The sequence below is a fragment of the Lepidothrix coronata genome, unplaced genomic scaffold (genome assembly GCF_001604755.1).
Source record: "Lepidothrix coronata isolate B3197 unplaced genomic scaffold, Lepidothrix_coronata-1.0 Scaffold2, whole genome shotgun sequence".
Lineage (NCBI taxonomy): Eukaryota > Metazoa > Chordata > Aves > Passeriformes > Pipridae > Lepidothrix > Lepidothrix coronata.
In genome coordinates this window covers 15,224,751-15,251,913 of record NW_016690182.1, presented here as the reverse complement: position 1 = coordinate 15,251,913, position 27,163 = coordinate 15,224,751, and the positions used below count along the sequence as shown (strand labels likewise).

Sequence of the window (27,163 nt, the reverse complement as noted above, 5' to 3'; positions counted from 1 at the left end):
TGGTTTTTCCTCTGGTGTTACAGTGACCACCAACGAGGAACTCAGACCTTTGCTTGCTGCTGCCTCCCCAGCACACAATTTTGTCCCCTGTGATAGTCAGGGTGCAGTTCTTGGGTCTCTCCCAGGACCGGCCAGTGCCAAGAGCAAGAGATCAGTGGCTGGAACTGGAGCCTGGGCTGCCTGAAAAAGTTTATGCTGTTATTCTTTCCCAGAATAATAACAATTTTGTGAGTCTGACCCTGCAGCCAGTGGAGGCAACAAGTCTGGAAAATGGATTTGTATCAGGTGTGATGGAGGTGAAAACCTTCCTGCAGAAACACTCCCACCTGTGTCCCTAACACATCTCCTCTGCTGCAGCTGGAAAGGCTGAACAAGAACAATCTGTCTCATTATTTTTGCTTGATTTAAAGACTAAATGTTCTGGGCCAGTTTAACTTCTCAGTGCATTGACCATTGCTGTTTTCTTTGTGATTCTGGGGAGAAGATTTACCCCCCCTTTTTGTGTGATGTCATAAACATCCTGTTCACAGGAGGTTTGAGAATAGTCTGCTTTTGCACTGCCCTGCTTCCTGAAAACACCACACTGAAAGAGCAAGTCCCAAAATTATTTTGAATATTGAATGAGCAGCTGAATGAGCAAGTCCCAAACCCATGGATCATTCGACTTGGCTGAACTCTCCATCTCTCCCTACACTTTTCAAAGGCTGGGAGGATGGGTTTAGAAACTGAGAAAAACAAAGGAGAGGAATGAGTGAATCTCAGACTGTTGTATACAAGTGTGTGATCGACGTCCTGGAACAACCCTTGGTGCTGAGCATCACGGTGGCCTTGCCAGGCAGGTTTCTTGCCCCTTCTGTCTAAAGTCACAACCCTGTGGCTTCACTTTTCTCCAGTGAGATCAATCCTTCTGTCAGCTCTGCTGGGGCCGGCTTGGCTGTTCCATGTGGGAGATACTTGCTGAGGGTGGTCTGGGACGAGCCGCTGCCCTGGGACAGACTGATGCACTCCTGAAGGGGAGCGCTGCCTGCCTCTGCTGCCCTGAGTGAGAATTAATATTTAAAAAATAAGAGCTTTGGCCCATTTTGTCCACTGGTCTTCAAGGGAGGCTGGAGGGGAAGATTTGCCCCCCAGGTTTCCAAAGCAGCTGAATAAGAACTAAAAGAACTGAGAGAAGAGCAGCTGATCTCTCTTTCATCAAGAGGAGGCTGGGTTTTTCTCTGTTTTATTTTGAGCCATGATGCCAGAAAACTGCCTGATTTAGCCTGGGTGGTTCTAGTTTTACTTGCAAAATAATTGCTTTTCTTTATATTTCTCTTATGCAAGTACCAGGAGGAAAAGGGAACAACAGCATGTTGAATAGCAGAATAGGAATAGCATTCAAGTGAGGGATGTCAGACAGACTAGGCAGGTATAAAAACAAATAGGAATAATTTTAGGATATTTTAGACTTCAGGGCTCTTGTAAGTACTAACAGTGGCTGCAGCAGAAGATCACTGCACAGTTGGGTTCCTCTGAAAGTCCTTTGGATCACTTCTGAGGACAAAACTGGGCTGCAAACCTAGTTTGCAATGAGATGTCTGACGCTTCTTGCTCTCCAGCCAGATCATCTGAAAACCTTTGGCAAAGCACTTGGCACTCACGAAATCTCATAGCAGGAAACTTCACATTTGGAAGTGGAGAGGAAAACAGGAACCTGCTGATTCCTTTGGCCTTCTTTCCACACAGAGTCGGGGGTGGCACACAAAAATTCCCTGCGCATGCAGGAGTTGTTGTCTCCATGCTCACACCTGCAGTAATCCTCTCGTAGCTTGGGACTTGGCTGGAAGAAAGGGGGAGAGAGGAAAGCCATAGAGTTTTGGGAACACAACAACTCTCAAGGAGAAAGTGGATGATAAAGCAGTGCTTTTTGGGGAAAAGAAAAAGCACAACATAGGAGAAGCAAAATTTGGAGTTAATAGGGAATGGTCATTGGTTTCTGCAGGGAACTGCTGCACTCAGGGAGAAAGTTATGAAAACCCATGAGTCAGAAAGGGGGATAAGAACTCCAGAACTAAATTTAAGGCTCAGTAATGAGCTGTTTAGGACAAGTGAAGGTATCTGTGTGTATTTTAGTGCACATTATCCAGGGATCCTGGGCACCCACAGGGTGCAGCCATCAACTCCATGATTAGTGCATGTTGTCTGTGAAAGTCCTGTGAACTTCCAGTGGTCTGGCAGGTTGGGAGGTGCAACTGGAAAAACCAGCAGGAATTTTAAACAGGAATTTTAAACTTCCTGTTTAAAACTGTGGAGGACAAACCCCCCATATCCTAAGTTGTAGAGTTGAATTTACTGGTCTGTACCCTCTGAAAAGATTAGAAATTAAGTTAAACTTGATTCATCACTAATTCATTCAGGTAACTAACTGGGTTGATATCACTTACATACAGTGTACCAACTAAAACTCCTATTTCTGGGAAGCACAGGATTCTTAAAATTGTTAATGCAAGTATTATATATATATATATATATATATATATATGAGTTTTTGCATAGCAGCACATCCAGCATTGACATGTGCTCAAAAAAATAGGCTTAGTGTTGGTAGGGAGGGATTTACAGTACAGAGTAACAGTGCTGCACATGGATCCATTGTTGTACCTTGAGGTCTCCTTTAAAAAACACAGTAAGTCACAAACCAAAATTTTGCTTGCAGAGCCCCACATCATCATCCCAAAGGGCCCAGGTGAGGCACTCCAAGCACAGGAAGTCAAATGGCTTTGTGTTTGGGCTCTGATATATTTCCACTGAAAAAGAAATAAAACAAGTGAAGCTCATGAACATTTAGTGCAGTGGAATCTTCCTGCAGAGACGTGGCAGAGTGCTCCTGTCCTGGGCAGAGGGGGGGATTTATTCCTCTGTAAAGCTGTCTTTAGTCTTCTTGGATCCAAGAGGCAGACTGAGTTTCCAGAATGTATTTCTTCTCAATTCATCAGCAGTGAGTCTACCTTCCTTATGTTAGGAAGCCAAGGTAAAGAGCAAAGCTGGGGCTGAGGAGGTTTTACTGCAGCTTCGTGCAGTGCCTGAGTTGTTGTGCAGAAATGAAGGGTCCTCCTAAGGCCTGAGCAGGGAGGATGTCTGAATTCTTTGTGTGCGGTACCTCTTCCAAGAGAAGATGCAGGGGTGGAGGAGGGCAGCACCATGTTCTCTCTCACCATTGCCTTGGTTCCCTCAAGTGCTGTAATTTTAGATTGATTTTCCTGCTGAAAAGCTGCCTTTGACCCACTTTATTTTCTGCTGCTAAAGGAGAAGTGCTGGATAAATTGGAATGAGTGTTTAAGGTGCTGTGGAGGAGGAGACTCTAAACTCAGAGCCTTGTCCCAGGGCCTGGCAGCTCGTACCTTTATTGGGTACGTGGTTTTCGTTTTTATTGCAGGAGTTGTGACTGCTCTGTACTGCAGGTGTAATTCCAAGAGCCAGCCACATCTGCTGCTTTTTGCCTTTAAAATCTGATTATATATTGATACAGCAGCTCATCACTCACCTGCTCTTCCCTTTGCTGCAGTCCCTGCATTAGCATTCCCTTAGCATAGGTGGCAGTGGCACCAGATGAGATTTCCAGAGGAAAGAGGGTGGTGCTGAGGTGGCATCACCTGTTGGACATGCAGAGTGGGATGTGCTGCAGTGCCTGCTGCAGTCACTGCCTTCTAAAGGAGATTTTATTCTCCCGTGGCAAATCCAGCGTAAAAATAGCTCTGGTGGAGGTCTGGGCACAGCACAGAGACAGGATGGGCTGAAGTAGTTTGGGGTTTTTTAAAGTCAAGCAGCATTTGAGCCCCAAGTGCTACCTGTGCTCTTGCAGCCACTGGGACCGCACAGCTCGTGCCACCCAGACAGGTCCCATCCCTCGGGTCCCCACAGGGGCAGGCACTGGCACTTTGCCCTCTACAAGCTGCCTTGCGGGTGGAAAACCAGAGTTTTGAGGCCATTCTTTGAGTCAGGCAAGCCAGGCACAAATCTTCACAGCCTGCCTTCCCTGTCCCCTGCCAAGGGGGTCATGAGGGAAGAGCCTTCCCCTTCGCAGGGGTCTGCAGTGAGCTCAGAGCTTTCATTCCTGCCCCTTGTACCATCACACAGTAGGGGTTTTTGGTTTTTGGGAAATGGGGAGGGCTGAGCCCTAATTCCCAGTATTTCGATGGATAAAACAAAGCACATCCACTTTATTGCAGTGTCCAAGACATTTTTGCTACATGGTGGAGCTCCAGCCCCCGGGAGTCTGTGCATTTGGAATGCAGGAAACAGGGAGTAAGCACAGGGCCAGTTCCTTGGAGCTGTTTTTGTTCACCTTTCATGGATGCAGAGCCTGAAGCTGACCCTATAGAATCCTCTGCTCTTTCCTTTTCCGGAAATAAGGGTATTTCGCACCTTGGGTAAAGGGAATTTCTGAGGCTGGGAACAGAGAGTTTTAGAGGGGAGAGCAAGAACTGGAAGTGGTTTTGCAGGAAGGAGAGGATATCTAGGAGCCTGTGAACTGGAGGAAAGCGAAGGATGGTGAGGCTGGAGGCAGATTACACAGGGAGAAGTTCGGGCTGCAGAAGAAAATAGTGGTGGGACCATGGGAGGAAAAAGAGCAACTTGCTTCGACTTTCCTTCTACTGACAGACGTCCTGTTCCTTGTCCTGGAAGAGGATACAGGGAGGTGGGCTAGTTTCCCAGCAAACAGCATCCCACCCACAGTCCTGCAGCAGGGCAGGGGGCTAGGGCTGGCCGGGGGAGGACACTGAGGTCCTCACTCCTCTCTGGAGGCAGGGAAGGGGAAACACCTCTGCAGAGCCCAGGCCAGGCTGTGCTCCCTCCTGAGGGCAGGGAGAGGCTGTGCCTGGACCACTGGAGTGACACCAGGAGACTGATGATGCTTTACTTATGCAAAGCTCTGCACCACGAGCCCTCCTTGATTGCAAATAAGTAAGTGATCTTCTTAATCCAGTGTCAGTCCAGCGGAGCGGGAATGTGACACAGGGCCTGTGGCTGCAAACAAGGCACAGCACCAGCGACAGCCAGCTCGGGGGGGAGGGAAAGGGGCAAATCCTGCCGAGCAGGGCAGCGTGGCCAGGTGGGATATAGTCCTGTGGTGCAGCAGATTCCTGGAGCGTATTGGAGCCTCTGACACTGCTGAGCAGTTGTAGGGCCAGTGACACTGTAATCCACTGTCGGTACCAGGTGTTGGTGAAGGCTGGGCTGCTCACACTGGTACTGGTTATAAAATCACTGGTGAGCAGATTCCCTGGAATGGCAACAGCTCTCTGGAAAGATCTCTGTGTGTCATTAGTCTGCCACGTTATTTAATTGTGAGCTGGGATCCGGAATGGCATGTTATCTGCTAGTTTTGTCCTTGTGAGTATCCACTGAATGGAGATTAATAATCCAGATGGCTGGTAAAATGTTTGTTTTATTGTGATTTCTGATTAGCATGAGATGATCAGTCCTCAGTGCCTATTCAAGTAAAATGTCCTCTACATACAGTGCATGCACTCAGCAGGTTCAATATGCAATAATTGCAGGTCAGCTCATGCTGGACCAGTGCCCTTGGGTGAATTTATGCACCATTGGGTATAGCTGCAAATTGATGAATCAGATTTATAGAATTTTATATCATAGAATCACAGAATGGTTTGGGTTGGAAGGGACCTTAAAGATCATGCAGTCCCACCACCCACCATGGGCAGGGACACCTCTCACTAGCCCAGGTTGCTCCAAGCCCCGTCCAACCTGGCCTTGGACACTTCCGGGGATGGGGCAGCCACAGCTTCTCTGGGCCAGGGCCTCCCCACCCTCACAGGGAAAAAATTCTTCCCAATATCCCATCTAACCCTGCCCTCTGGCAGTGGGAAGCCATTCCCCCTTGTCCTGTCCCTCCAGGCCCTTGTCCCAGATCCCTCTCCAGCTCTCCTGAAGCCCCTTTAGGCCCTGGAAGGGGCTCTCAGGTCTGTAACCACCTTGTCAAAGATCACTAAATTTGCCAGGCACAATTTTCCCTCAGTGCAGCCACGTTGACTCTCATGAGTCAGCTTCTTGTTTTCCATGTGCCTTAGCTTGTTTTCCAAGAGGATCTGCTCCATGATCTTGCTGGGCACCGAGGTGAGCCTGACTGGCCTGTAGCTCCCTGGGTCTTCCTTTTTTCCCTTTTTAGGATATCAATCACACAGAGCATAAACTAGCACAATGCAATGATCAGCTCTCCCTGGCTCCCAGAGTTGGTCCTTAGGGAAAAGGGGCTTTTTTATTTCACTGTTTTCCTTTCATCTGCCTCTGCAAGTTATTCCATTACGCAGGAGCTGGTCATGACTTCCCAATTAGGGTTGAATTTTGAAATAGGACTGGGATCCTCACGATAAGCCTGTTCCTCTCCACGTGTACTGTGGCCTTTCAATGGGAAACATCACGTAGGATGAGCATTATGCAACTTGAATTTTTTCCCTCTGTAGTTTTTGTTGGTTTCTTTTAATTAATTCTTGACACAAAGCATTTGAAATGGCTCTTGGGGCAGACTTCGTTGTTTTGACGCCAAGCGTTTTTCATGGCATGGGGGGAACCCACACAGTGCTGTTATTTCACAGCCCGGGATGTCTTGCATTGCAGAGGTGTTTAAAGGGACACTGAAGGCTGATTTATTGTTGTAGGGTTGTTGATGGTTGGTGAACAGCTGTTGTTATTTATTCTTAAAAACCCAGTGGCAGTGGATGCAGTAATTTAGTCTGGTGTCCTAACCCCCTGTCTGTGCCAAGCCACAGCCCTGGAGTGCTGAGGAGGACAGGACAGGAGCCTGGAGAGGCTTCTTGAAATCCAAGTGAGCAGCAGAGCTGACGAGCTGCCAGGGAACTGACATCCCATCTCTGCTCCATGGAAAGCCTGACAGGAGCTTCCCAGGAGTGGCAGCCACCCATCCTGAGCTGGAAAGGCTGGGGAGATGGTGTGAAACTGGGAGAAAACTAGAGTTATGAAGTTTCTTTTATAAAAAATAGGGGTATTTGCACTGGGAAGAGGGTACATCTGTGCGTTTGTGTCCAGTGCACATTGGAAAGATGGGGAGGTGATGGACCTTTTCCCATCAGCGGGATCTCAGCTGTTCTCCACAGGAAGGAGGTCTGACATTTCAGGCAGGAGAGCATTTTTGGGAGAGTCACGTGTCTGAAACATAGTGAACACCCTCCTTACAGGTGACTGGGCTAAAACAGGAATGCTGCAGTGCTTTCTAAATCAACTAAATATGACATTTAATAAGTTTCTGGGCAAAGCCAGTGTCACCCCCGTTTGCTGTTCCACCCGGCTGTCGCCTGCAGTGCCGGCGCTTCGGTCGGTCAGAGCGAGTGGGTCAGTGAAGCAGAGAGGATCCAGCTTGGGGTGGTGGCTCTGGGACACAGGACACAGTTAACTCTTTAAGTGCCACCTCCTCATATCCCTGCATGTCCCAACTTCTCCCCAGGATTTGAAGGCTGGAGGTGCGAAACCAGTATCAGACCCCAGGTCTGTCTAACCAGGTTGATGCTCATGGATAAGTACAAGAGCTTGGGGAGCCCACAAGATGCATTTAAGTCCATATTTAATGTCTGCCTGAGTTTGTCTGTGATTATCCCTGGTTTTAGGTGGGGAAAGCCTCCTCTAGTTTCAGTGACTGGCCCAAGGTCAGTGGCAGAGCTGCCAGTGTGCCTTGGCTTTTGTGAGTCATGGTCCAAACTTCAAACGATGCCCTGGAAGAATGACCCAGGCTGGAATTTCAGAGAGCTTTAGAGGCTAAGGCAGAAAGCAGGAGTGTTTGAACAGCACAGTGGGATTCATCCTTCCAGCAGCTGAGGCTGGAGAGCATAGGGTGGGAGGCACCTTCAGCTTCCTCTGGGCCCGATAAAACTGTTGCATTTGTTTTTAATCTAAGGCAGAAGTCGTCTAGACTAGAACTGTGGTTTCTGTCCTTTTGGGAACATGAATCCTGGCAGGAAGGAGCAAAAATTTTATTAAGGAAAAAATCAGGACTCCTGAGGTTCCCAAATGAGGAAGGAGGGAGTGTTCCTGCCGTTCACAAAAGGTAGACAGAATCTTTGAGAAATCATGGAAGTTTGCAAGCTTGCTGTTTGCCTTGGAGTTTCAAAGTCTTAGGATTCATGATTCAAGCTTACATGCACATAGTTGTTATGATTAGATCTTTCCTCCTTTATGTTTTAAATAAAAATTGAATTTTTTCTCATGCTCACCTGACTCGAGGAAGTAGAGCTTTAGAAGTGTGCTCTGTTGCCAGACTGGCAGCAGTGTCGTAACACTTGGTAACAGGCTGTTCCAGTTGGGTTTGGGAAAGCCGCAAAATTCATTTTCATAGGAGCAGGAGGGTAGGGTGGGAAGTTATTTTAAACTTCAGCCAACAGGAATTAATACCCACATTAGTCCTGCTTGATTTTCAACATTTGTTTGGTCTGGAATGCCAGTGAAGCGCCATGAGGACATACCCCTCATGGCATCCCATGGCATTCTGTCCTTCCAGGTCCCGTTTTCCCTTCTGAGGGTGCCCCCAGGTTTTCTCAGCAGAGCAGTAGGTGTCACTGATACCAGTAGATTGTCCCCTGAGGTCACTTACATCAATGTGGCCAGAACTCAGCAGCAGCACTTGGGCATTTATTTTTCAGCATAACCCACACATGGAGTGTTGCTCTGCCTCGGTGTACCCAAAACCTCTTCCAGAGCAGAGAGGGGTTGCTGGGAAGAGCCATGTTTTCTAACCAGCTTTTGGGTTGTTTCTCTGAACAAGAGACATGCTTCTGACATTTGTTTCAGTGTGCCAGGAGAGGTTTTCCATGCTGGATCCCCCTATATTTGAGTGGAATTAGATCCCTGCCTTACCTTTCAGTGGCTCACCCAGGCCTTCCAGTGCTGATAGAAGTTGTACAAAACCCCTTTCAGAGATCCATGTGTAGCCGCATAAATGGGAGACAGCAGGAGCTAGTCCGTCTTTGCAGCAGATGCCCGATGGAGAAGCCCATCCTGAGGGAAGGTCCTGGGGAAAGGCCCACAGAGCAGCTCCCAGGGGTGCTGCAGCTCCCAGGGGTTCCGTGTCTCCAAACTGGCACAGCTGGGCCTGACTGGGGTCACTGACCTGCTCTCTCCCTCAGCTCCAGCCCTGGTTTGGCCTCTGTGAAGGCTTTGACATATCCCTCCGGTCTCCTGATGTGCCAAAGGAGGTTCCACATGCCAGGGCAGGGGGAGGGACAGGCAGGGCTCCGCGTGGGCAGAGCAGGCAGGATGCTGGATCCATCCCAGCTCTGCCACTGGCTCACTCGGGCACATGGGCTGCCCCGGGATGTACCTGGCACTGCTTGAGCACAGCCCAGGGGCAGCAGCTCAAGGTAGGGCTGGTGGCCCAGGGAAGAGGCATCTTGGTATTTAAATGGGCACTGCTGCCCTACACCCTCCTGTCCAATCCCTGACAGCTCCAGACACTGGGCACACTTGGGAGCAGGGCGACAAGTTTGGCTTTTTATTGCTTTTGGGGTTGTTTTATCCCCCAAGTTTGCAGCAGCAGTAACATTCTGATAGAGAAGAGATGGGTTTGGGGGTTTTATGGCCTTTAGAACTCACAGTAGGATGGCAAAATGTGGGAGCTGCAGGAGGTGGTTTAGCAGAGGTGGTTTAGCAGAATACGATGTTGGTGGGGAAAGCAGGGAAGGAGCACGAGCAAGTTTGGGGGTTTTTACTTCACTAATTTATGGGAACACTGCCCTTTACAATCTGTTTAAAGCCTAATATAAGCTGAATAATAGGAATGTATGAAAAACTATTACCACTGAAGGGAAGCCTGAAGATCGAGTTAATGATGCCGTTAGTTCCCCATGTGCTATGTATGTGGAGTCTTCCACTGCTCACAGGTACATGAATTTTTAGGTCTGAAAGTCCTCAGTATTTGGGCTTTAAAGGCTGAGGAGAGAAGTTGCTTGATTTCCATCATAGCTGAGGTGATCTGTGTAAGACGGGGATGTTTCTGTCAGCTTTAAGCATTATTTAATGCTTGTTTACAAACTACCCCGAGCCCAATTTGAGTCAATCAGAGTTATTTTAGGCAGGTTTTATTTGGGGGAAAAGGTGACAGAAGGAGGCCCTTGATCCGTATGTTGTGTGCAGAGCGCAGGCTTGTTCAGACACAGATTAGAGAGAGTGTAATCTTTTAGTTTGCAATTTCAGTGTAGGTTTTTTATTTGATGATGGAAAGAAACTTCAGTGTGCTGAAAACAGAGTGTTACTTTTTCATTGCTTTTTGTAATTATTCCAGTGTAGAGTATTCAGTGCCCAGTGCTTGTCACCCCATTCCGAGCTGCCCTCAGCCCCCAGGTTTTAGGAGACTTACTCAGTGCTGTCCCTGTGGGTTGGGGATCGCAATCTCGGGATGCTGAGATGGGGGATTTGCCTGAGTCAGAAAGGCTGTTCATGTGAACTGATGAGGAAATCTGCTGTGAAATGAAATCAATGCTCACTCACAAACTCTGGCCTGGGCTGTTACAGAAACCCCAGGAACACAACCCAGTGCCCATGTGCGCATTCATTCACATCTCTGAACCAGGCGCATCTTGACCTTAAATCAGTCACCTGGAAAGGGCTTATCCCTCCTTCCAGAGGATCTTTCTGTTCAGACAGACCCCAGCTGGAGGTGGGCAGGAACTGGCACAGCAGTGCTTTGCACCAGTACCTGCAGTTCTCCTTAGACTGGTCTGTTTTACACTTGTCCATGGTTCGGAGCACTTGGTAGCATCCAGGACTCAGTCACCCTTTCACATGATTATTTTGTATTTGGGATCAAAACAGACAACACTTGCAACTCCTCACTTATGGGCAGAGCTGGGCAGTGTGTGGGCAACCTTTGGGCAACCACAGAAATGGACTGTGTGGGCTGTGAGCCATGTGGACACCCCGGTGACCGCTGTGGGTGTGAGGAGGGAGTGGATCTCCCAAAAACCAGGCAATCCTGACTTGTTGGCTCCTGATGCTGCTGTGAATAAGCCCTTTGCTCTCCCCTCTGCTCCTAACAGCTGTGGGTAAACCAGGAGGATGGGGTAGAGGAGGGGACCAGCGATGTGCAGAACGGCCACTTGGATCCCAGCGCCGACTGCCTGTGCCTGGGCAGGACTGTGCAGAACCGCGACCAGATGAGAGCCAACGTCATCAACGAGATCATGAGCACCGAGCGCCACTACATCAAACACCTCAAGGACATCTGCGAGGTACGGGGCTGGGACCCTGGGGGCTGTCCACAGGGAGGGTTTGTCCATGGGCTGGGACCCTGGGGCTCAGCAGGACATGGTGGGCTGTCCAGAGCTGAGGGTTTGTCCATGGGCTGTGACCCTGGGGCTCAGCAGGACATGGTGGGCTGTCCAGAGCTGAGGGTCTGTCCATGGGTTGAGGGTTTGTCCATAAGCTGAGGTTTGTCCATGGGCTGTGACCCTGGGAACTCAGCAGGACACAGTGGGCTGTCAGGAGAGGTTTGTCCATGAATTATTTGTGAAAAAGCCACAGTGTGTTTGAGTGGTGTGTCTATAGAGGAGCAGTATCTGTTGATAAGTATTGATAGTTCTGAGAATTTTCTGCTGGATCTTATAATTCCTTCAGTTTGTATTAACTAAAAGTACAATTTCCGGCCCTTTATTCCATATCTCTTTGACTGAAACATGATGAGGTTGAGAACCTTCAAGCAGTCCTCTTAATTAAAACCCAGTGCCATCTACTTTTGAACTTGTGATTGAGGAAATGAGGTTGTAATTAAACCAATCAGTTACCCGTGTCATCTGTGCCTTTCATATCCGGTTCACAATTTCCCCTGGCTCAGGATGGCCCCCAGTTGCCTTTGCTTATGGTGAGACTGATGGAAAAATGTTTGCACCGTGAGAAATGAAGTACATTAGGTTTATCCAGTGGAAGGAAAACAGCAAACAAATGGACCTTAGTGACTGACCCCACTCATCCCCAATTTGATTCTTCTTCATGATGTGACAATTAACCTCTACAACCCCTTACACACAGGATTAGTGCCCTGAGCTGAGCCTGGCGTGCAGAGCGTGTAGGAAGGGGAGTGCACAGTTGCACTGGAGAGGGCAACAGGACAGCTTGGGCATTCTATGTAGAGCATGTACTTATCTCTGAGAGGCAGAAGTTTGCTAGCACTGAAATCAAAGCCCATGGATGCCTTTCAGCTCATCCCTTGGAATGTTTAGGATTTAGTGAGCCTGTACCCAGTCAATGTGGTGAAGCCCCTTGAGGATTCTGCTTAAAAGAATGTCTTCCTCCCTTCCTACTTGCTGCTTGTCTCTTGACGAGGCAGAGCAGCCATCCAAAAAGCATCTATGACACTTTTCAAATATAGAAGAGTCTTGGGATTTCAATTTGCAAACAAATGAGCTTAATTTCACTGTGCTATTTCGGTCAGAGAGCTTTGCATTGGAGAAGGGAAGAACTGCAGGCACTTTTCCACATACTGTTTCTTTTTCTGCATTTGCACTTTTCCATTGAAAAATTAAATAAACCTTAACTTGCACCTTCAGCCATGTCACTGTGCTTCTGCCAAGTGGGATTCTCAGGAGGTACAGCCAGATACAGCTGCATTGACATCCATGGGGTGACACGGATTTACTGCACCTAATGCTATGTCCCAGATAGGAGAGAGATCTGGAAAGCTCTTTCTTTGCTCTGTGTGATACAAAATGGTATTGAGGGGATAAATCTTACCTCCAGGTAGAGCACCAGGAAATGATTCAGCTGCTTCTGCTGAGGAAGGAGGAGGACTGAGATGGGCATTCTCATCTGTGTAATGATGGGCTGTGCCTTGCTGGAGAGAGCTGAGAGAGCCTCATTGTGCTCAGTTTAATCAGAGCAATCCCTCTGCCTGGAGAAGGCTTGGGCATTTGGGCACAGCATGACTGGAGATGGAGAGAGTGGCTGGCTGGAGCTCCCAGTGCCCCGATGGATAACAGAGGTGTGATTTGTGCCTCAGGACGAGCACAAACCCCCATGAACTGCACGAGTGCTCTGACAGTGGCAAATTCCCTGCTTCCCTTGGCTCCTTGTTTTAGGGTGTCAGGTGGAACGGCAGCGATGTGAGGCACTGGAGGGGGTGGCAGAGGGGCTCTGGCTGGGTGGCAAAGCTTGAGCCTGATTTAGTGCTGAGTTTAGCAGTGTGTGGTCATAGTCTTGTTGCTGAACTGTAATGAATAACAAATCCTAATACCAGGGAGGCACTTTAGGATATGTGGTTGTTACTGAGAACAGTGATTAAGAGCCCTTCCATTTCTCTCTTCTGCTTCACAATGTATTTCCAATACCTCATCATGTCCGGGCTTCGCAAACGAAGATTTAGGAAGGCTCTACCCACGTTTGTTACAAGCACCCTGGTGGCTTATGAGGCCAATACGAGATAGACATGTCTGATTGCAAAAGGCACAGCAGAAAGACTCCTTAGGTGGTATATTCTGCAAGGCACGATTCTTTCTGCGTTGTCTTTTCTCTTCGATGCTGATCCTGCGGGCATTCTCAAAGGCATCAGCTGCGTTATAGATAGTGTGTCTCCAGACCTCCCAATTGGGGCCAGAGTAGACCAGTTATGATGATCAATATGGCCGAGGCTGAGATGTTGTTTCAGGGAGTCCTTGTATCTTCTCTTTGGGGCTCCTCTCTTGCGGCAGCCGGTGGCAAGTTCACCATAAAGCAAGATCTTAGGGAGGGGGTGGTTGGTCCTTCATCCTGGAGACGTGCCCTGCCCAGCGCAGCTGTGTTCTCAGCAATGCTTGTGACTGCTGCTTGTTCTAGAACAGATGTATTGGTCACATAATCTGACCAGTGGATGTTTAGGATTGTACGGAGGCAGCGTTGATGGAAGCGTTCTAGGAGACACAGGTGGTGGCGGTAGATGACCCATGATTCAGATCTGTATAAGAGAGTAGACAACACTATGGCTCTGTAAACACTGATCTTGGTACTTTTCTTCAAGTGTTTATTATGCCGTAGTCTTTTATGGAGTTTTCCAAAAGCTCTCTATGCCTTTGCTAACCTGTTGTCTATCTCCCCATCAATCTTACCATCTGAGGAGATGAGGCTGCCTAGGTAATTAAACTGTTGGACTGATTTGAGCTCTGATTAGCCAATGGTGATGTGGGGATGATGGGGGACTTCCTGAGGTGCAGGCTGATGGAGGACCTCTGTCTTCTTTAAGCTGACTTCCAGCCCAAAGAGCTCAGCAGCATCTGCAAAGCAGGATGTTAAACGCTGCAGAGCTGCTTCTGTGTGGGCAACAAGGGCGGCGTCATCAGCATAGAGCAGCTCCCGGACAAGATGGTTTAAGGTCTTGGTGTGGGCTTTCAGTCACCTTAGGTTGAAAAGGCTTCCATCAGTACGATATCGAATGTAGATACCGTCCTGATCCTCGAGGTCTGCCGTGGCCCTTTGGAGCATCATGTTGTATTATTATACACCATGTTATTGCTCATAACACCCCTGGCATGAGTCTGGCCAAGCCAGGAGCTCAGGAGCTGGCAAACACCAGGGTGGAAATAATCTGTGCAAGCCAAGGCCTGTGGGAAGCAGCTGCTTGAAGGGAATTGCCCATCCCAGCAAAGCCCCACTGCCCCCATGTGTGGTGCTGTGCCCTCACTTAGGGCATGAAGGACTGAACTGGTGCTGGGAGAAACGCTCCTGTGGAGATTTGTACTGGGGGTAAAATGTGGAGTTTTGCTTGGATTACATTATCAGGAGTGGATGGATCATTATTCTGAAATATCACCAAAGGGAAAAATTGGGATTGTTCAGCCTGGAGAAGAGAAGCTTTGGAGTGACCTAACTGGGGCTTTCCAGGACCTGAAGGGAGCCTGCAAGAAACTGACAGGGAGCAGGGTTAGATGGGATATTAGGAAGAAATCCTTCCCTGTGAGGGTGGGGAGGCCCTGGCGCAGGTTGCCCAGAGAAGCTGTGGCTGCCCCATCCCTGGAAGTGCCCAAGGCCGGGTTGGGTGGGTCTTGGAGCAACCTGGGCTGGTAGGAGGTGTCTCTGCCCATGGCAGGGGTGGGAGTGGATGATCTTTAAGGTCCTTTGCAACCCAAACCATTCTGTGATTCCATGATGATTCCATGAAAAGAAAGAATAAAGACTTGAGCCTTAAGGAAACACCCAGCAATAGGAATGTCAGGGTTAGCACTTAATGCTTAGAAAAGTAATAAAGTACTGAAAACTAGGTTTTTAGGATGGGTAGCAGTAGCCAGCCTTACTGTCAGGCAGTGCTGCTCAGCCCTGTACTGTGAAGCACCACATCCTCCTCCCAGGTAACAGGTGACAGGACGAGAGGAAATGGCCTCAAGTTGTGCCAGGGGAGGGTTAGGTTGGATATTAGGAAAAATTTCTTCATGGAAAGGGCTGTAAAACCTTGGAACAGACTGGCCAGGGCAATAGTGGAGTCACCATCTCTGGAAACGTTAAACGAACATCTGGATGTGGCACTTGAGGACGTGTTTTAGTGGTGAACAAGGTGGTGAACAAGGTGGTGGTGCTGGACTTGATGATCCTAGAGGGCTTTTCCAACTTTAGTGGTTCTGTGATTCCATGATTTTCTGGATGCATGGCAATCTCTGGGCTTGAAAAGAAACCTGCTGCCCCTGGGGTTTGATCCTGGGAGGGCACAGGGTCTGTCCAGGGCAGGACAGGAGCCTCAGGGGGAGCAGAGGGGCGGGGAGGGGGTTTGGTTTGGGGAGCGCAGGTGGAAGAACCAGAGGCAGAAGAAAGAGCAGGGTGCCAGGCTTTGAGAAATAGGCAGGATTTGGACCAGCAGAGGAATTAGGAAGACACAGCTCAATTTAAGGAGGTGTTAGAGGCAGAAGTGACAGGGCTTGGATGGGAACAGCAAGGCAATTGAGAGATCAAAGGAATCCTCCATGTTACAAGCCACTGGGAGGTGGGAGGTAGGAAAGGGCAGCCAACTTCCAGTGCTGCATTCTGCTCTTTTCCAAGTAATTTCACTTTGAATTTATTTTTTAATAACGTCAACTGGATTCCACCTAAGCCTTGCCTTGGTGCCAGGACAGCTCTGAGTGCCGCATGGAAAACATCCTGGTTGCAGCTCAGCATGTCAGGCCGGGGCCGCTGTGCAGAGCTGATGAGACAAGTCCCCACGTGATCTGGGTCCTTTAGCCTGACTCATCCTCAGAGATGGAAGAAAAGCACTTTCTTGTGCTGCCTCATAGCGAAGCAGCATAAAACCTGCTTGGCAGCAGTGGTGCCCTCCTTCAGAGGCCCAGGACTAAGGAGCTGCTTCCTTGGTGTGCCCAGTCTGTCCTCCATAGATACCAGACTGCAGAGTGACTGCAGAGAGCTCTTTGGGTCTGTACTGCATATCTCTGCAGCCTGTAGCTGTCTTTCACATCCTGCTTGTGCACACCTTGTTTTTCTGCTTTGGAGCTGGCTGATTGTTGCCCTGTTGAGGAACAGGCTTGTGTTCCTCCAAGACTTGTTCTATATTTTAGTGCAATCACAGTGCCCGACATTCAGTGGTAGCTGTAACAGGTATTTGAGTAAGTGCTGTAGAATCCTGCCACCAAACGTGGCTCTGGTTTGCCTCTTCAGTTCAAACAGTTTCAGCTTTGCTCTTATGCTTATTCTGGGTATGTGCATATCAGTACCACACTCACCTGCACAGTGTTTTATAGCCCAAATGGTACTGGGCCAAGCTGAGGAATGCTTACAGGGCAGTGTAGACAGCCCCAAAACAGCTCAGAGAAGAAAGAAACTGGAATATCATCAGAGCTGCCTTTGAAGTTACAGCCTGCAGTGGCTGTTACCTCCTCATTCTCTCCTTCACCCTGCTCTCAGGCAGGCAGCATGGATGGATGGATGGATGGATGGTCCAGCTCTCCTGACTGTCTCTAAATCCACTTTTGGGTGAAGAAAACTTAGCACTTAACCTCCTGCAAATACTTTCCAACTTTGGCCTATACTTCAGGGACTACATGGAAAAGTACTTTAAAGAGAGATAGTTTGGCAGCTATTTTTAGGTATTCATTGAGCAAAACACTCTCCAACATCTGCTCATCAGTCAGCTATCCCTTCTCTGAGCAAACCTGACGGGATGAGCAGAAGGAAGATGACACTGTTTTATGTAACAGAAGTAAATTTAGTGGAAAAACTCTGCAGCAGCCTTCTAGCTGCCTCTTACTGCGTGTTATGTATTAATCTTCAGTCTCCCTTTTCCTGCTTATGCTGGAAACCACCCATCCAAAGGCACTGGCTGGATAGAGGGAATAAGGCTTGGGAACTCCACATATTCCTGTATTTTCCCTGTGCTTTTATAGATGCCTGTGCAGAAATGTGCTGCCTCAGCTCCTGCAAACACGTGACTCCGGCAAAGTGATGAACCAGTGCGCGGATGATGGGAATAGGGAAGTATGGGAATAGTCAGGGAAGGATGGGAATAGTCAGGACAGGAGTCACAGCCGGTGACAACCGCAAGGCTGAGAGATGTTCTCAGGAATCAGGCAGGGAGGGATGTCACCGAGCAGAGTGGGAGGGGAGGCTGCTGCCTGCAGGCAGCCCGGAGCAGGCACAAGTCCCGGCACAGGCGGCTCATGGGCATTACCGGCACCGCTGGCACTGGAGCCCTGCCAGGGACAGCCTGGCCTCGTGGCAGGGCACAGCTTTTTCCTTGGGTGTTTGCAAAGCTCTTCTGAGATAAGCAGGTAAGCATGAGCAGCAGCACGGAGAGCTTCTCTGCATCGTTTCTCCTGAGTTTGAGTTCTAGTTTGCCCCGCGACTGTCCAGCAACATAGGAACCAGCCTGCTCCCATTCCTCCTGGCCTGGAAAAATGAGAGAGGGAAGCCCAGGGAAATGACTCATCAAGGAGCTCCTGCAGGAAGAGAGACCTGGATTAGGAAATGCAGAAGGTATTCTGTAACCCAAGCTGAAAAAGCCAGGAAGCTCAGGGTAGCGGCATTCTCTGAACTAAGCTGGATATCACAGAGGTTGGGTCCTGGCCAGGTCAGCCAAAGTTGCATTTCTCATTCATGTGTTTGAAGTTCTCCCTCCCAAGAACCACATGGTGAGGCTGAGAGACAGTTTATTACAGTGTTCCAATGGTTCATTGTGGCCCAGCAGCTGCATGTCACCAGCTGGCAGTGTGGCTGTGTGACTAAGCATCCTGACTTCCCAAATATAGCCATTCCACTGGAGCTGCTGGCATTTTCTTCCTTTCTTTTTTTTTTCCCTTCCTATATAATAAAGGCAAGCAAAGTAAGCAAAGTCATCTCCCGATGACCCCCATTTTACTTCTTTTCAGTCAAGAGGCCGCAGAACAGACCAGGCCAGTTACAGCACATGAGGCTTGACCTTGCAAAGTTTCTGGTCTAAATCATTGTGGTGGGACTTGATGGTCTTAGAAGCTGTTTCCGGTCTTAACAATTCTATGATTCCATGTTAGTCATCCACACAGGTGAAGCACAGAAGGATGAAGTGATTTGCTCAGTGTCTGTAGAACCTTCCCACCCTCCAGCACATCAACTCTCCTGCCCAGCTTGGTGTTCTGCAAACTTACTGAGGGTGCACTGAATCCCCTCATCCAGATCGTTGTAAAGATATTAAACAGAACTTGATAAAGATATTAAACAGCTTCCTTGTCCTGATTACTGTGGCTAAAAGGAGAAATCAGAGTTGGGTGGGTGCTCAAACAGCCCCTTGCAGCTTTCTCTGTAACACCATGTGCCACTGAAAAGGACGTGGAAGCAGCAATGTGTGTAGGAGCTGCCCTGGATATAAGGTGTTGGAAGACAGTGGGTTTGGAAGGAACAGGCCTACAACACTGGAACACACCTCTTTGGAGCTGTCAGCCAGATTTTGCTGTTCTCTGCAAATTGTTCTTTCTTGCTCCTTGCAGGGTTACTTAAAGCAGTGCCGGAAGAGGAGGGACATGTTCAGTGATGAACAGCTAAAAATCATCTTTGGGAACATCGAAGACATCTACAGATTTCAGATGGGCTTTGTCCGGGACTTGGAGAAACAGTACAACAACGAGGACCCCCATCTCAGTGAGATTGGACCATGCTTCCTGGAACACGTGAGTGCTTTTGGCATTTTTGTTTGGGACTTTTGGGGTTGGTTAGGGAATGGGGGGCTGTGTGTGGGGGCGGGAGGAGAAAAAGTCAGGAGGCAGGAACCACTCAGGGTAACTTTTGTGAGTCATAGTGTTTTAGTAACATATCAGGGACTACTCCATGGTTCTACCTTGTGAGATACAGAGGAGGGAGAACTTGGAGCATACAGTTGGATAGCCTCCAGTACATCTGAATCCTAGCACCTTTTTACATCTACCCTTAATCATATTATGTAGGTGTGATGTCTCACCTGCTCCCCACCTTCAGAATGTGTCTTAAACCCACTCATAGGCCTCCTAGTCAGGTCATGGGTGAGCAGAAGGTTGGAGGAGGTAAGAACGTCCAGAGAGGTAAAAAGAGGCCTTAATTATGCATTACACAAGAAAAGTAGAGGAGAGCAGGTGCCTGGGCTGTTTTCTGGGGCACTCAGATGCACTTGCAAGGCATGAAACACTCACACATCTTCAGTGGCCCAGTCCATCATCCCGTTCCATAGCCACCTACTGCAGAAGCTGATAAATTGGCCAGTGTTGGAAATATGTCAGGAAATGTCAAGAAAATGACAGCCCTGCTTTCCTTGAGGCAGAATGAAGGGTGGTATCAGAGCTCACAGGTGCTCCTGGGCTGCAGGTCCTGTGCTGGGTCAGGGCTGAGCTGGCAGCAGTTCATTTCCTACTAGAGAAATTCCTGACAGGCGTTCCTGAAACTTCAGCAGGGCATCCCTAAAGAGGTTCAGAGTGCCTCTTAGGCATCACTGGTCCTCTCATTGAAGGCAAGTTTCCTTCTGAGCCAGGTGCATGAGGCGTTAACGTGGCTGCAATCTCTGCTGCTCCTTCCGAAGCAGCATCACATTCCACCTCTGTGCCAAGAAGATGTACAAAATCTTGGTGAGAATCAGTAACTAAAATGTCATCACTCGAGGCTGTGCTGTCAAGTCATTGATAGTGACAATAGTAAGAATTGCTGCTGTTGTTTGGAGGAAGATCTGAGACTTACCTGTCACCAGACAGGGGCTGAAAGCTGGCTGATAAACTCCTGATAAATTATCCCTGTTCAGCCATTTGGGGAAACTGAGGGATGAGAATGTTAAGATCCTGTCCATGGATCTGCAAAGCATTTTATTCCTCATCTGCTTCAGGAAGGGAGAGCTGTGAGTGCATGGCTCAGTCAGTGGGGATGGGAAGGATACTAGGCCTCCCTTGTTCCCTGAAAGGCAGGTTATTTGGACCCTCAAGGACTGAGAAATAAGAATTGCTGGGCAAGTGTGTTTTTACAAAATAAAGTCTGTCCTTTCTGTAGTTTGTAGGGCATTGGCCACAACCAGATGGAGCATCTTAGGCTGGCCTACAACACCTGGGCTTTAGCTAGGCTGTCTCAACTGCACTTTAAATTGGGATGTCGGGCAGTCAGGTTGTGTCCATCTCTCTTCCAGTGAAATCTTTCTTTGACCTTCCATTGCCTTGTCTGTGTGGCCCAGATGAATCAAGCCTGAGTTAAGGGTGATGGCAGATCTGTGGTCAGTGATGGCAGAAAAAGGAAATTCCAACAAAATTGGCACCAAAAGACTTGTTAGACCAGGGCAAAAGGTGGAGGGGGGCACATGCGTGAGTGGGTTTTTTCTTTGTTTTTCCATTCTTTGGTGTTTTCTGGCTCTCTGGCCCTGAGGAAATCCCCACAGTGGTTGGTGCCTCGGGGTCCCTGTTGGTAAAGAGAATTTCAAACATACCCAGCTCCTAAAACACTTGCCAGATGTTTCGTGATCTTTCAGGAAAAGAGCTCTAGAAAGGTTGTCTTCTTGTCTTAGCAAAATCTAGAGATCTTGGTTCTGCCTTTACCTTTTCTAATGAAAACCCCACAGCACAATTTGAAACTGAGAACAGCTACAGGGTTCACATTAACACACCTGCACCTACAGGATCTCAGCCATGTGTCAGTGTGCAGGGCCCTCTCTGCCTCCCTTTTCCCCCACAGCAATCAGCACCTCCTCTAAGCAGGAAAAGTACTCTGGGATCTGTCCTTCCTCCTGTGTGGGGTGTGCTTTCTTAGAATCCCAGAATGGTTTGGGTTGGAAGGGACCTTAAAGTTCATCTCGTTTCACCCCCTGCCATGGGCAGGGACACCTTCCACTAGCCCAGGTTGCTCCAAGCCCTGTCCAACCTGGCCTTGGACACTTCCGGGGATGGGGCAGCCACAGCTTCTCTGGGCAACCTGTGCCAGGGCCTCCCCACCCTCCCAGGGAAGGATTTCTCCCCAGTCTCCCATCTCACCCTGCCCTTCTCTAGCTGGGATATGTTGTTGGCCAGCTGGGTCACCTGCCTGATGTGTCCCTGTTCCTCCACAGCAAGATGGATTCTGGATCTATTCGGAGTACTGTAACAACCATCTGGATGCGTGCATGGAGCTCTCCAAGCTGATGAAGGACAGCAGGTACCAGCACTTCTTCGAGGCGTGTCGCCTCCTGCAGCAGATGATCGACATTGCCATCGACGGCTTCCTGCTCACGCCCGTGCAGAAGATCTGCAAGTACCCCCTGCAGCTGGCAGAGCTGCTCAAGTACACGGCCCAGGAGCACAGGTAACACCAGCCCAGGGCACCGGGGGGGCTGCCAGTGCTCCTTTCCACACACAGGGCTTGGGGTTTTCTTCCCAGCTCCTCTCTTGGTGACATCCTTTATAAATGGAAGCAGGGCAAAGGTTCAGCAGACAGTTAAAGCTTCTCAAAGCACCAATTCTCGATGGAGCAAGACTCATCTCTGTTATAATCAGACATGAACTAATTACCCTTGGATGTACTTTTCTGATGCTACCAGTTACACTAGAAAAATTACCTAATTAGCATTCAGTGGTCCAAAAGGCTCATTCCCTTCTCCCAAGGAGGACCTTAGCACACAGCAAGTGGAGGGCCAGGATCTGCAACTCCAGCCTGAACATGCTCAGATTTGGGCAGAACTCAAAACCTGCTCTGCTTTTCACCCTGATCCCATCTCTCATTTTGCCCTGGGGTTTGGGCTCAGAGGAGCAGCTGCAGTTTGATTACTTCCCAAAATTTCCGGGATCTCTTTTGCTGCTGCTGAGGGCAATCAGCCTGACTCCCTGACAGCGTAAATCAGGAATAGTAGCTGTGATTTCATTTGTGACTTACTGCTGTAAAAATAAGGTGAAAGAAGAATCAGGCCCTCTAAGAGTAGATTTACTCCCACCTTGCCAATTTTCTTTCTTTTTCCAAAACCCATTTAAAAGTAGGTGCTTCTGAAAAAAAGACCACAAATGTTTCAGAAACACCTCTTTGTTTTTCCCCAAACGCATCTCTAGAAGAGCGGAGATGTGATATGAGCAGAGATGTGTTGACTTGCATCCATGAGTTTGAGTGATTCAGGCTCGCTGAATCACCAATTTGGTCATGCCTTTGGCTCCAGATACAATTCCTGGTTTTCACTTCATAACGAGACCAAAACAAACTTGGAGTGGAGTCGTGGGAACCTTAGGGTATCAGAGAGCAGCTCTGGGGTCCCAGAGGTTGTGGGTTTTTTCCTCAGCAGCCATGTGATGACCCACAGCACTGCTGGGAGCTCAGAAGTGGCTTCACAATGGGAGGACACGAGCAGCCTCAGAGAGGGGAGCTCTGTGTTTGAGTTATTTGGTGGCCATACCAAAGGGGATGTGGACAGTGTGATCACACAAGGGTTGGATTATTTTGGGAGTGCATTCCTGTTCCCTTTGGGATGTTTTAAATTCACCATGTTGTTATGTCATCACATACAGTCACATTCTGAGGAGACTTGGGGCTCCCCTGTGGTTAAGCAGCAGTCAGTTGATTCAGACTGAGAGCTCTGTTTCAGTGGATTGTGTCCATGACAGGACACAGCCATTGACATTTCCTTTCTTGTTTCTCCATGTTCTGAAAAGGGAAAGCAGGGTGATGTTTGCTCCCCTTGATTAGAAGGAGTAACACCCTCCCCCCCCGAAGCTGTAACACAGCACAGGTATGAAACCCCAGGCTGCACAGAGCCCTGTGCTGGATCCCTGCCCTGGAGGAAGGCAAAACTCAGAGAGGCCCAGGATTCCCCGGGAGCTTCACCTAACAGAGAGACATGCAGTCTCTTTCTTTTTTTTTTCTTCCTTTTCCCTGACACTGTACCTGCAGAGCTGTGGATCTTCCCTGCACCAGGTCAGGACAGTAGCACCTAAATGAGAAACCTGAGCACTCTCCCCCAAGTTTGCACGTGATATCTGGCAAGAATCTAGACTTGCATTCAGATTGAGCACTGGAAAATGGTCACTGCAGCCCCAATGGAATTGACAAACCACTTATTTACCTTCATTTCATAGTTAACGGTATATTATTATTAATTCACTGGCCAAATGCTTTGCTTCTGTTATTTCTTTCTTTTAAGTTTTTGCCAGCTCTGCCACAGACATGGGCTGGGAGCCCAAAAAGTTCAGTCCTGACTCTTTCTTCATTACAGCGTGAAAGAAAAACGTGCATGGGGTTTTCTCATCGGAATTAGGGAATTAGCATTCCCAGGATAAACCTGGCTTGGCTGGCACCGGCCCACTCCGTGTGGAGGCGGGACAGGGGTGCTCAGAGCCTGGCTCCCTTCAGTTGCTTCTTGTTTTGAGACTGATTCATTTGAATTTTTCACAAAGCCACATCTGTTCACCACTTAAAGATTTACTCCAGCTTAATATGAATTAAATATATGAAGGTCCTAAGTGCAGCTTGCTGGTGTCCTGAGCATTCCCACTGCAGAACTGAGCTGAAGTTAAGAGTGTAGGAACGTGTTCTGTGAGGAGACCCTGCTGAGGAGTCACTGTCATTACCCTCCCTTCCTTGCCTGGGCATAATTGCTAGGAGATTATGAGTGACTGTCTGTAAACCCTGCACCTCTGCCTGCCTCTGCACATCCTTTCTGGCCATAGTGATTTTCCTGTTTCCCTGCAAGAGCTCGTGGGCATTTTGCAGATCACCCTGACGTAGCTTCATTCCTCCCATGCACAACCAGTGCTCCCTTCACACAGATGGCCCACAAAGGGAGGCACAAGAAGTTCATTGTGTATCATGACCATTGCCATCCCTGGAAGTGTCCAAGGCCACGTTGGATGGGGCTTGGAGCAATCTGGAAGGTGTCCCTGCCCAGGGCAGGGCATGGAATGAGATGGGCTTTAAGGTGCCTTCCAACCCAAAGCATCCTGGCATTCTGCAATGGATATGTCAGGCAGCCCATCCTCTGTTCTCCTTTACTGAAGGACTAGTCCTGCTGTTCTGGAATTTGTGAGATTTTTTTTAACCTCAGCTAGAATTTTGACATTAGAACTGAAGAAAAATTAAAAACTCATCCCAAGTTTTCATCCAAGCAAAACAGCAAGTAATCTTCTATTGTCTATCACAGTGTGATTGCTTCTTAATATTTATCCTGTTGGGATCACATGGAGAAGGCATCTAATTCCCAGCATTCACCCCCATTTTAGCTGTCACCAGTGCAATCCTTAGCAATAATCAATACAGCCATTCCCCCTGCAGCTGCCCAAGATGGCAGTTTTTCTCATTAGTCAGCAATCAATAGCAGCCCTTAAGTTAATAATACATTATGGTGGCATTGTGGCAGCTGGCCTTGCCTGTCTTCCCAATTGAAATGAACATTACAGCTCCTTGGAATGGAAAAGGAGGCACAGGGCAGAAATCAATAGCATTGATTTCAGCATCACTTTTTGAAAAGACTGATCATCATCCTCGCTGGCCCTGGCAGGAGCCTATTCTCACTCTGTGTTGCTGCATTCATAGGCCCATATGAGGAAAAAGGAAGATTTTGCCTTGATTTGCTCACCTGAAATCTGCAGTAAGAGTGAATTCCATGGGATAAGTGCTCTGGGGCACTCTTGGAGCCGCCTTATGGCTTGGGAGGTGCTTCGTTTGCTGTCCAAATGAAAAATATTTTCTGATGTTCATTTTAAAAATGGAAAAATCCAGGCCCAAAGGCCCAGGCTGTATAAATGTTCAGACTGTCTTTTAGGGTGATGCCCTTTAGCTGAGGTGTTGGGTTGGTAGAGGCCAGGCTGTGCTCACTGCACCCATGGAACCAGCTGAGGAGCTGGGCTGGCTCCCACTTCCAATGAAGTTGCTCCGTTGTGATGCTCCAGACATTGCCAGTGGAAAAAATACAAAATATGGCGTCGCAGCGCTGAGTGGCAAACCCTTCCCGTGTGTCCTTGTGGGGAATGGTGGGATTGTGCTGCTGCTGGGGGTTGATAGACTCCTGTGCATGTTTCATGGCCTCCTCGTGTGTGTTCTCTGCAGTGACTACAGGTATGTGGCCGCTGCCCTCGCCGTCATGAGGAATGTGACTCTCCAGATCAACGAGCGGAAGCGGAGGTTGGAGAACATTGACAAGATAGCTCAGTGGCAGGCCTCTGTCCTGGACTGGGAGGTACAGTAACATGGTGCTGGGAACCTGGGAAAAGCAAACTCCATGCAGTTGTTGCATTATCTAACACCCTATAGTTCATATCACGCAGCCCAGTCTTGGGATTCCTGGGACAAGGAAGACACATCCACAGACTTCCGAGTGGGACTTAAACATTAATGACCCTAAAGAAAATCTAGGGTCCAGTTCCAATTTCATCAGTAGAAACCTGGAGTAACAGTTGTGATTGCAGTGCTGGTAGTAGGTGAGGTTTGGATCAAACTCTGTGTGCATTCTGGCTCTGTATTGTGTCACTGGGGAGGAAGTCGGGAAAGAGCCCTGGAAATTGTGACAGGTTAAGAAAATGGAGAAAATCCTTCTAGTGGTTGCCTTGTGATTGGAAGCCAAACTGTTAAGCTGGAGTTAGAGATGGTATTTGAATTTTATAAATGACTTTGCACTTAAAGATATTTCTGAACCAGCCCCAGGTGTAGTGATGGTGTAATTAGAGAGCTGAGAGGCACAGGGAAGGCAGAGTCAGCAGAAGGATTCCTCACCAGCAGGCCTTCAGTCTCTACATTTGTGCCATGTGTTTTTTTTAAAAAAAAACCCAACTAAAATTATGTTCTCCTTTTCCTTTTGTCCCTGGGGTTTTTTTAAGTCATTGTATGCAAGTAATCTGTAAATAGGGTTTGGAAGCAGATGGAGGGCAAATGTTGCTGTAATTCCTCCCAACGTTGTCATTGGTCTATGCGTTCAGCAAGTTGATAGAGTGATGGAGCAGCCTTTCTTTTTCCTCACAGTTGGGAAGATCTGAAATAACTCCACATTCCAGTCATTGGGATCATGCTATGTAAATTAGTGTATGGGAAGAGGCGTTAATCCTTTAATTTTATTTTTTTTTCCTGGAAAAGATCTGTGAAGGCTGGGGAGAGAGGGAGAGAAATACAGGTGCATCACCTTCTGACTGCGTGTCCTCCCTGACTGAATTAGTTTCATTCCTGTAATGAAGGTTGGGTTCAACCCTGGATCTCGTGATAAAGCACATAAATGCAGCAGTCAGAGCTGGGTATGGGATTGTGGCTGGCTGGGAGAGCAGAGAGCGCAGACGATGTGTTTGATTGTTTTACTGTTGTTTACTATGGAGGAACATCTCTCACAGCTCTCACTGACACACATGCTCATTTTGAGAATGAGGAAAACTGCTCTCAAGGAGGCACAGGACCATCAGCTCCATCTTCAGCCTTCAGAGTGTGCCATGGGATGAGCTGATGGGAATGTTTTGTAAGAAATGTGGAGCCCCTCTCTGCAAATAAATCTCGATTAAGGGCAGATGAATTCCAAGTCAGTGAATATTCATGTGTGAGTGGAAAGCCAAGGTGACCCCACATAGGATCTATGGAATAGCAGTTTCTTTTTCTCTTCCATTAGCTCAGTTGATAATTCATTTTTATTTAGCCATATCCTTGATAATTCATTTCTGCTTAGCAGTACCCATTCTTTATCTCTATCCTATCCTCAGGAATTTGCCAACTCATTCTTCCAGGCTTTTTTCAACTAGTCCAAATTTTGAGCACATTATTGCAGCACCATCCTTCAACTTCTCATAATATAGCAAAGCCTGCAGTTGGTACTGCT

General features: G+C 48.3%; 1 protein-coding gene across 10 annotated transcripts in view; it reads left to right on the top strand.

Annotated features, from left to right (window-relative positions):
- ARHGEF9 (Cdc42 guanine nucleotide exchange factor 9) overlaps positions 1–27,163 on the top strand; it is a 207,600-nt gene that overhangs the window by 143,972 nt on the left and 36,465 nt on the right. For all 10 annotated transcript variants that reach the window (XM_017817034.1, XM_017817026.1, XM_017817060.1 and 7 more), the window contains 4 exons: positions 11,043–11,234; positions 18,909–19,088; positions 21,467–21,699; positions 25,420–25,549. In XM_017817034.1, the coding sequence (XP_017672523.1) occupies positions 11,043–11,234; positions 18,909–19,088; positions 21,467–21,699; positions 25,420–25,549 (735 nt within the window). The remainder of the gene's footprint in view (positions 1–11,042; positions 11,235–18,908; positions 19,089–21,466; positions 21,700–25,419; positions 25,550–27,163) is intronic.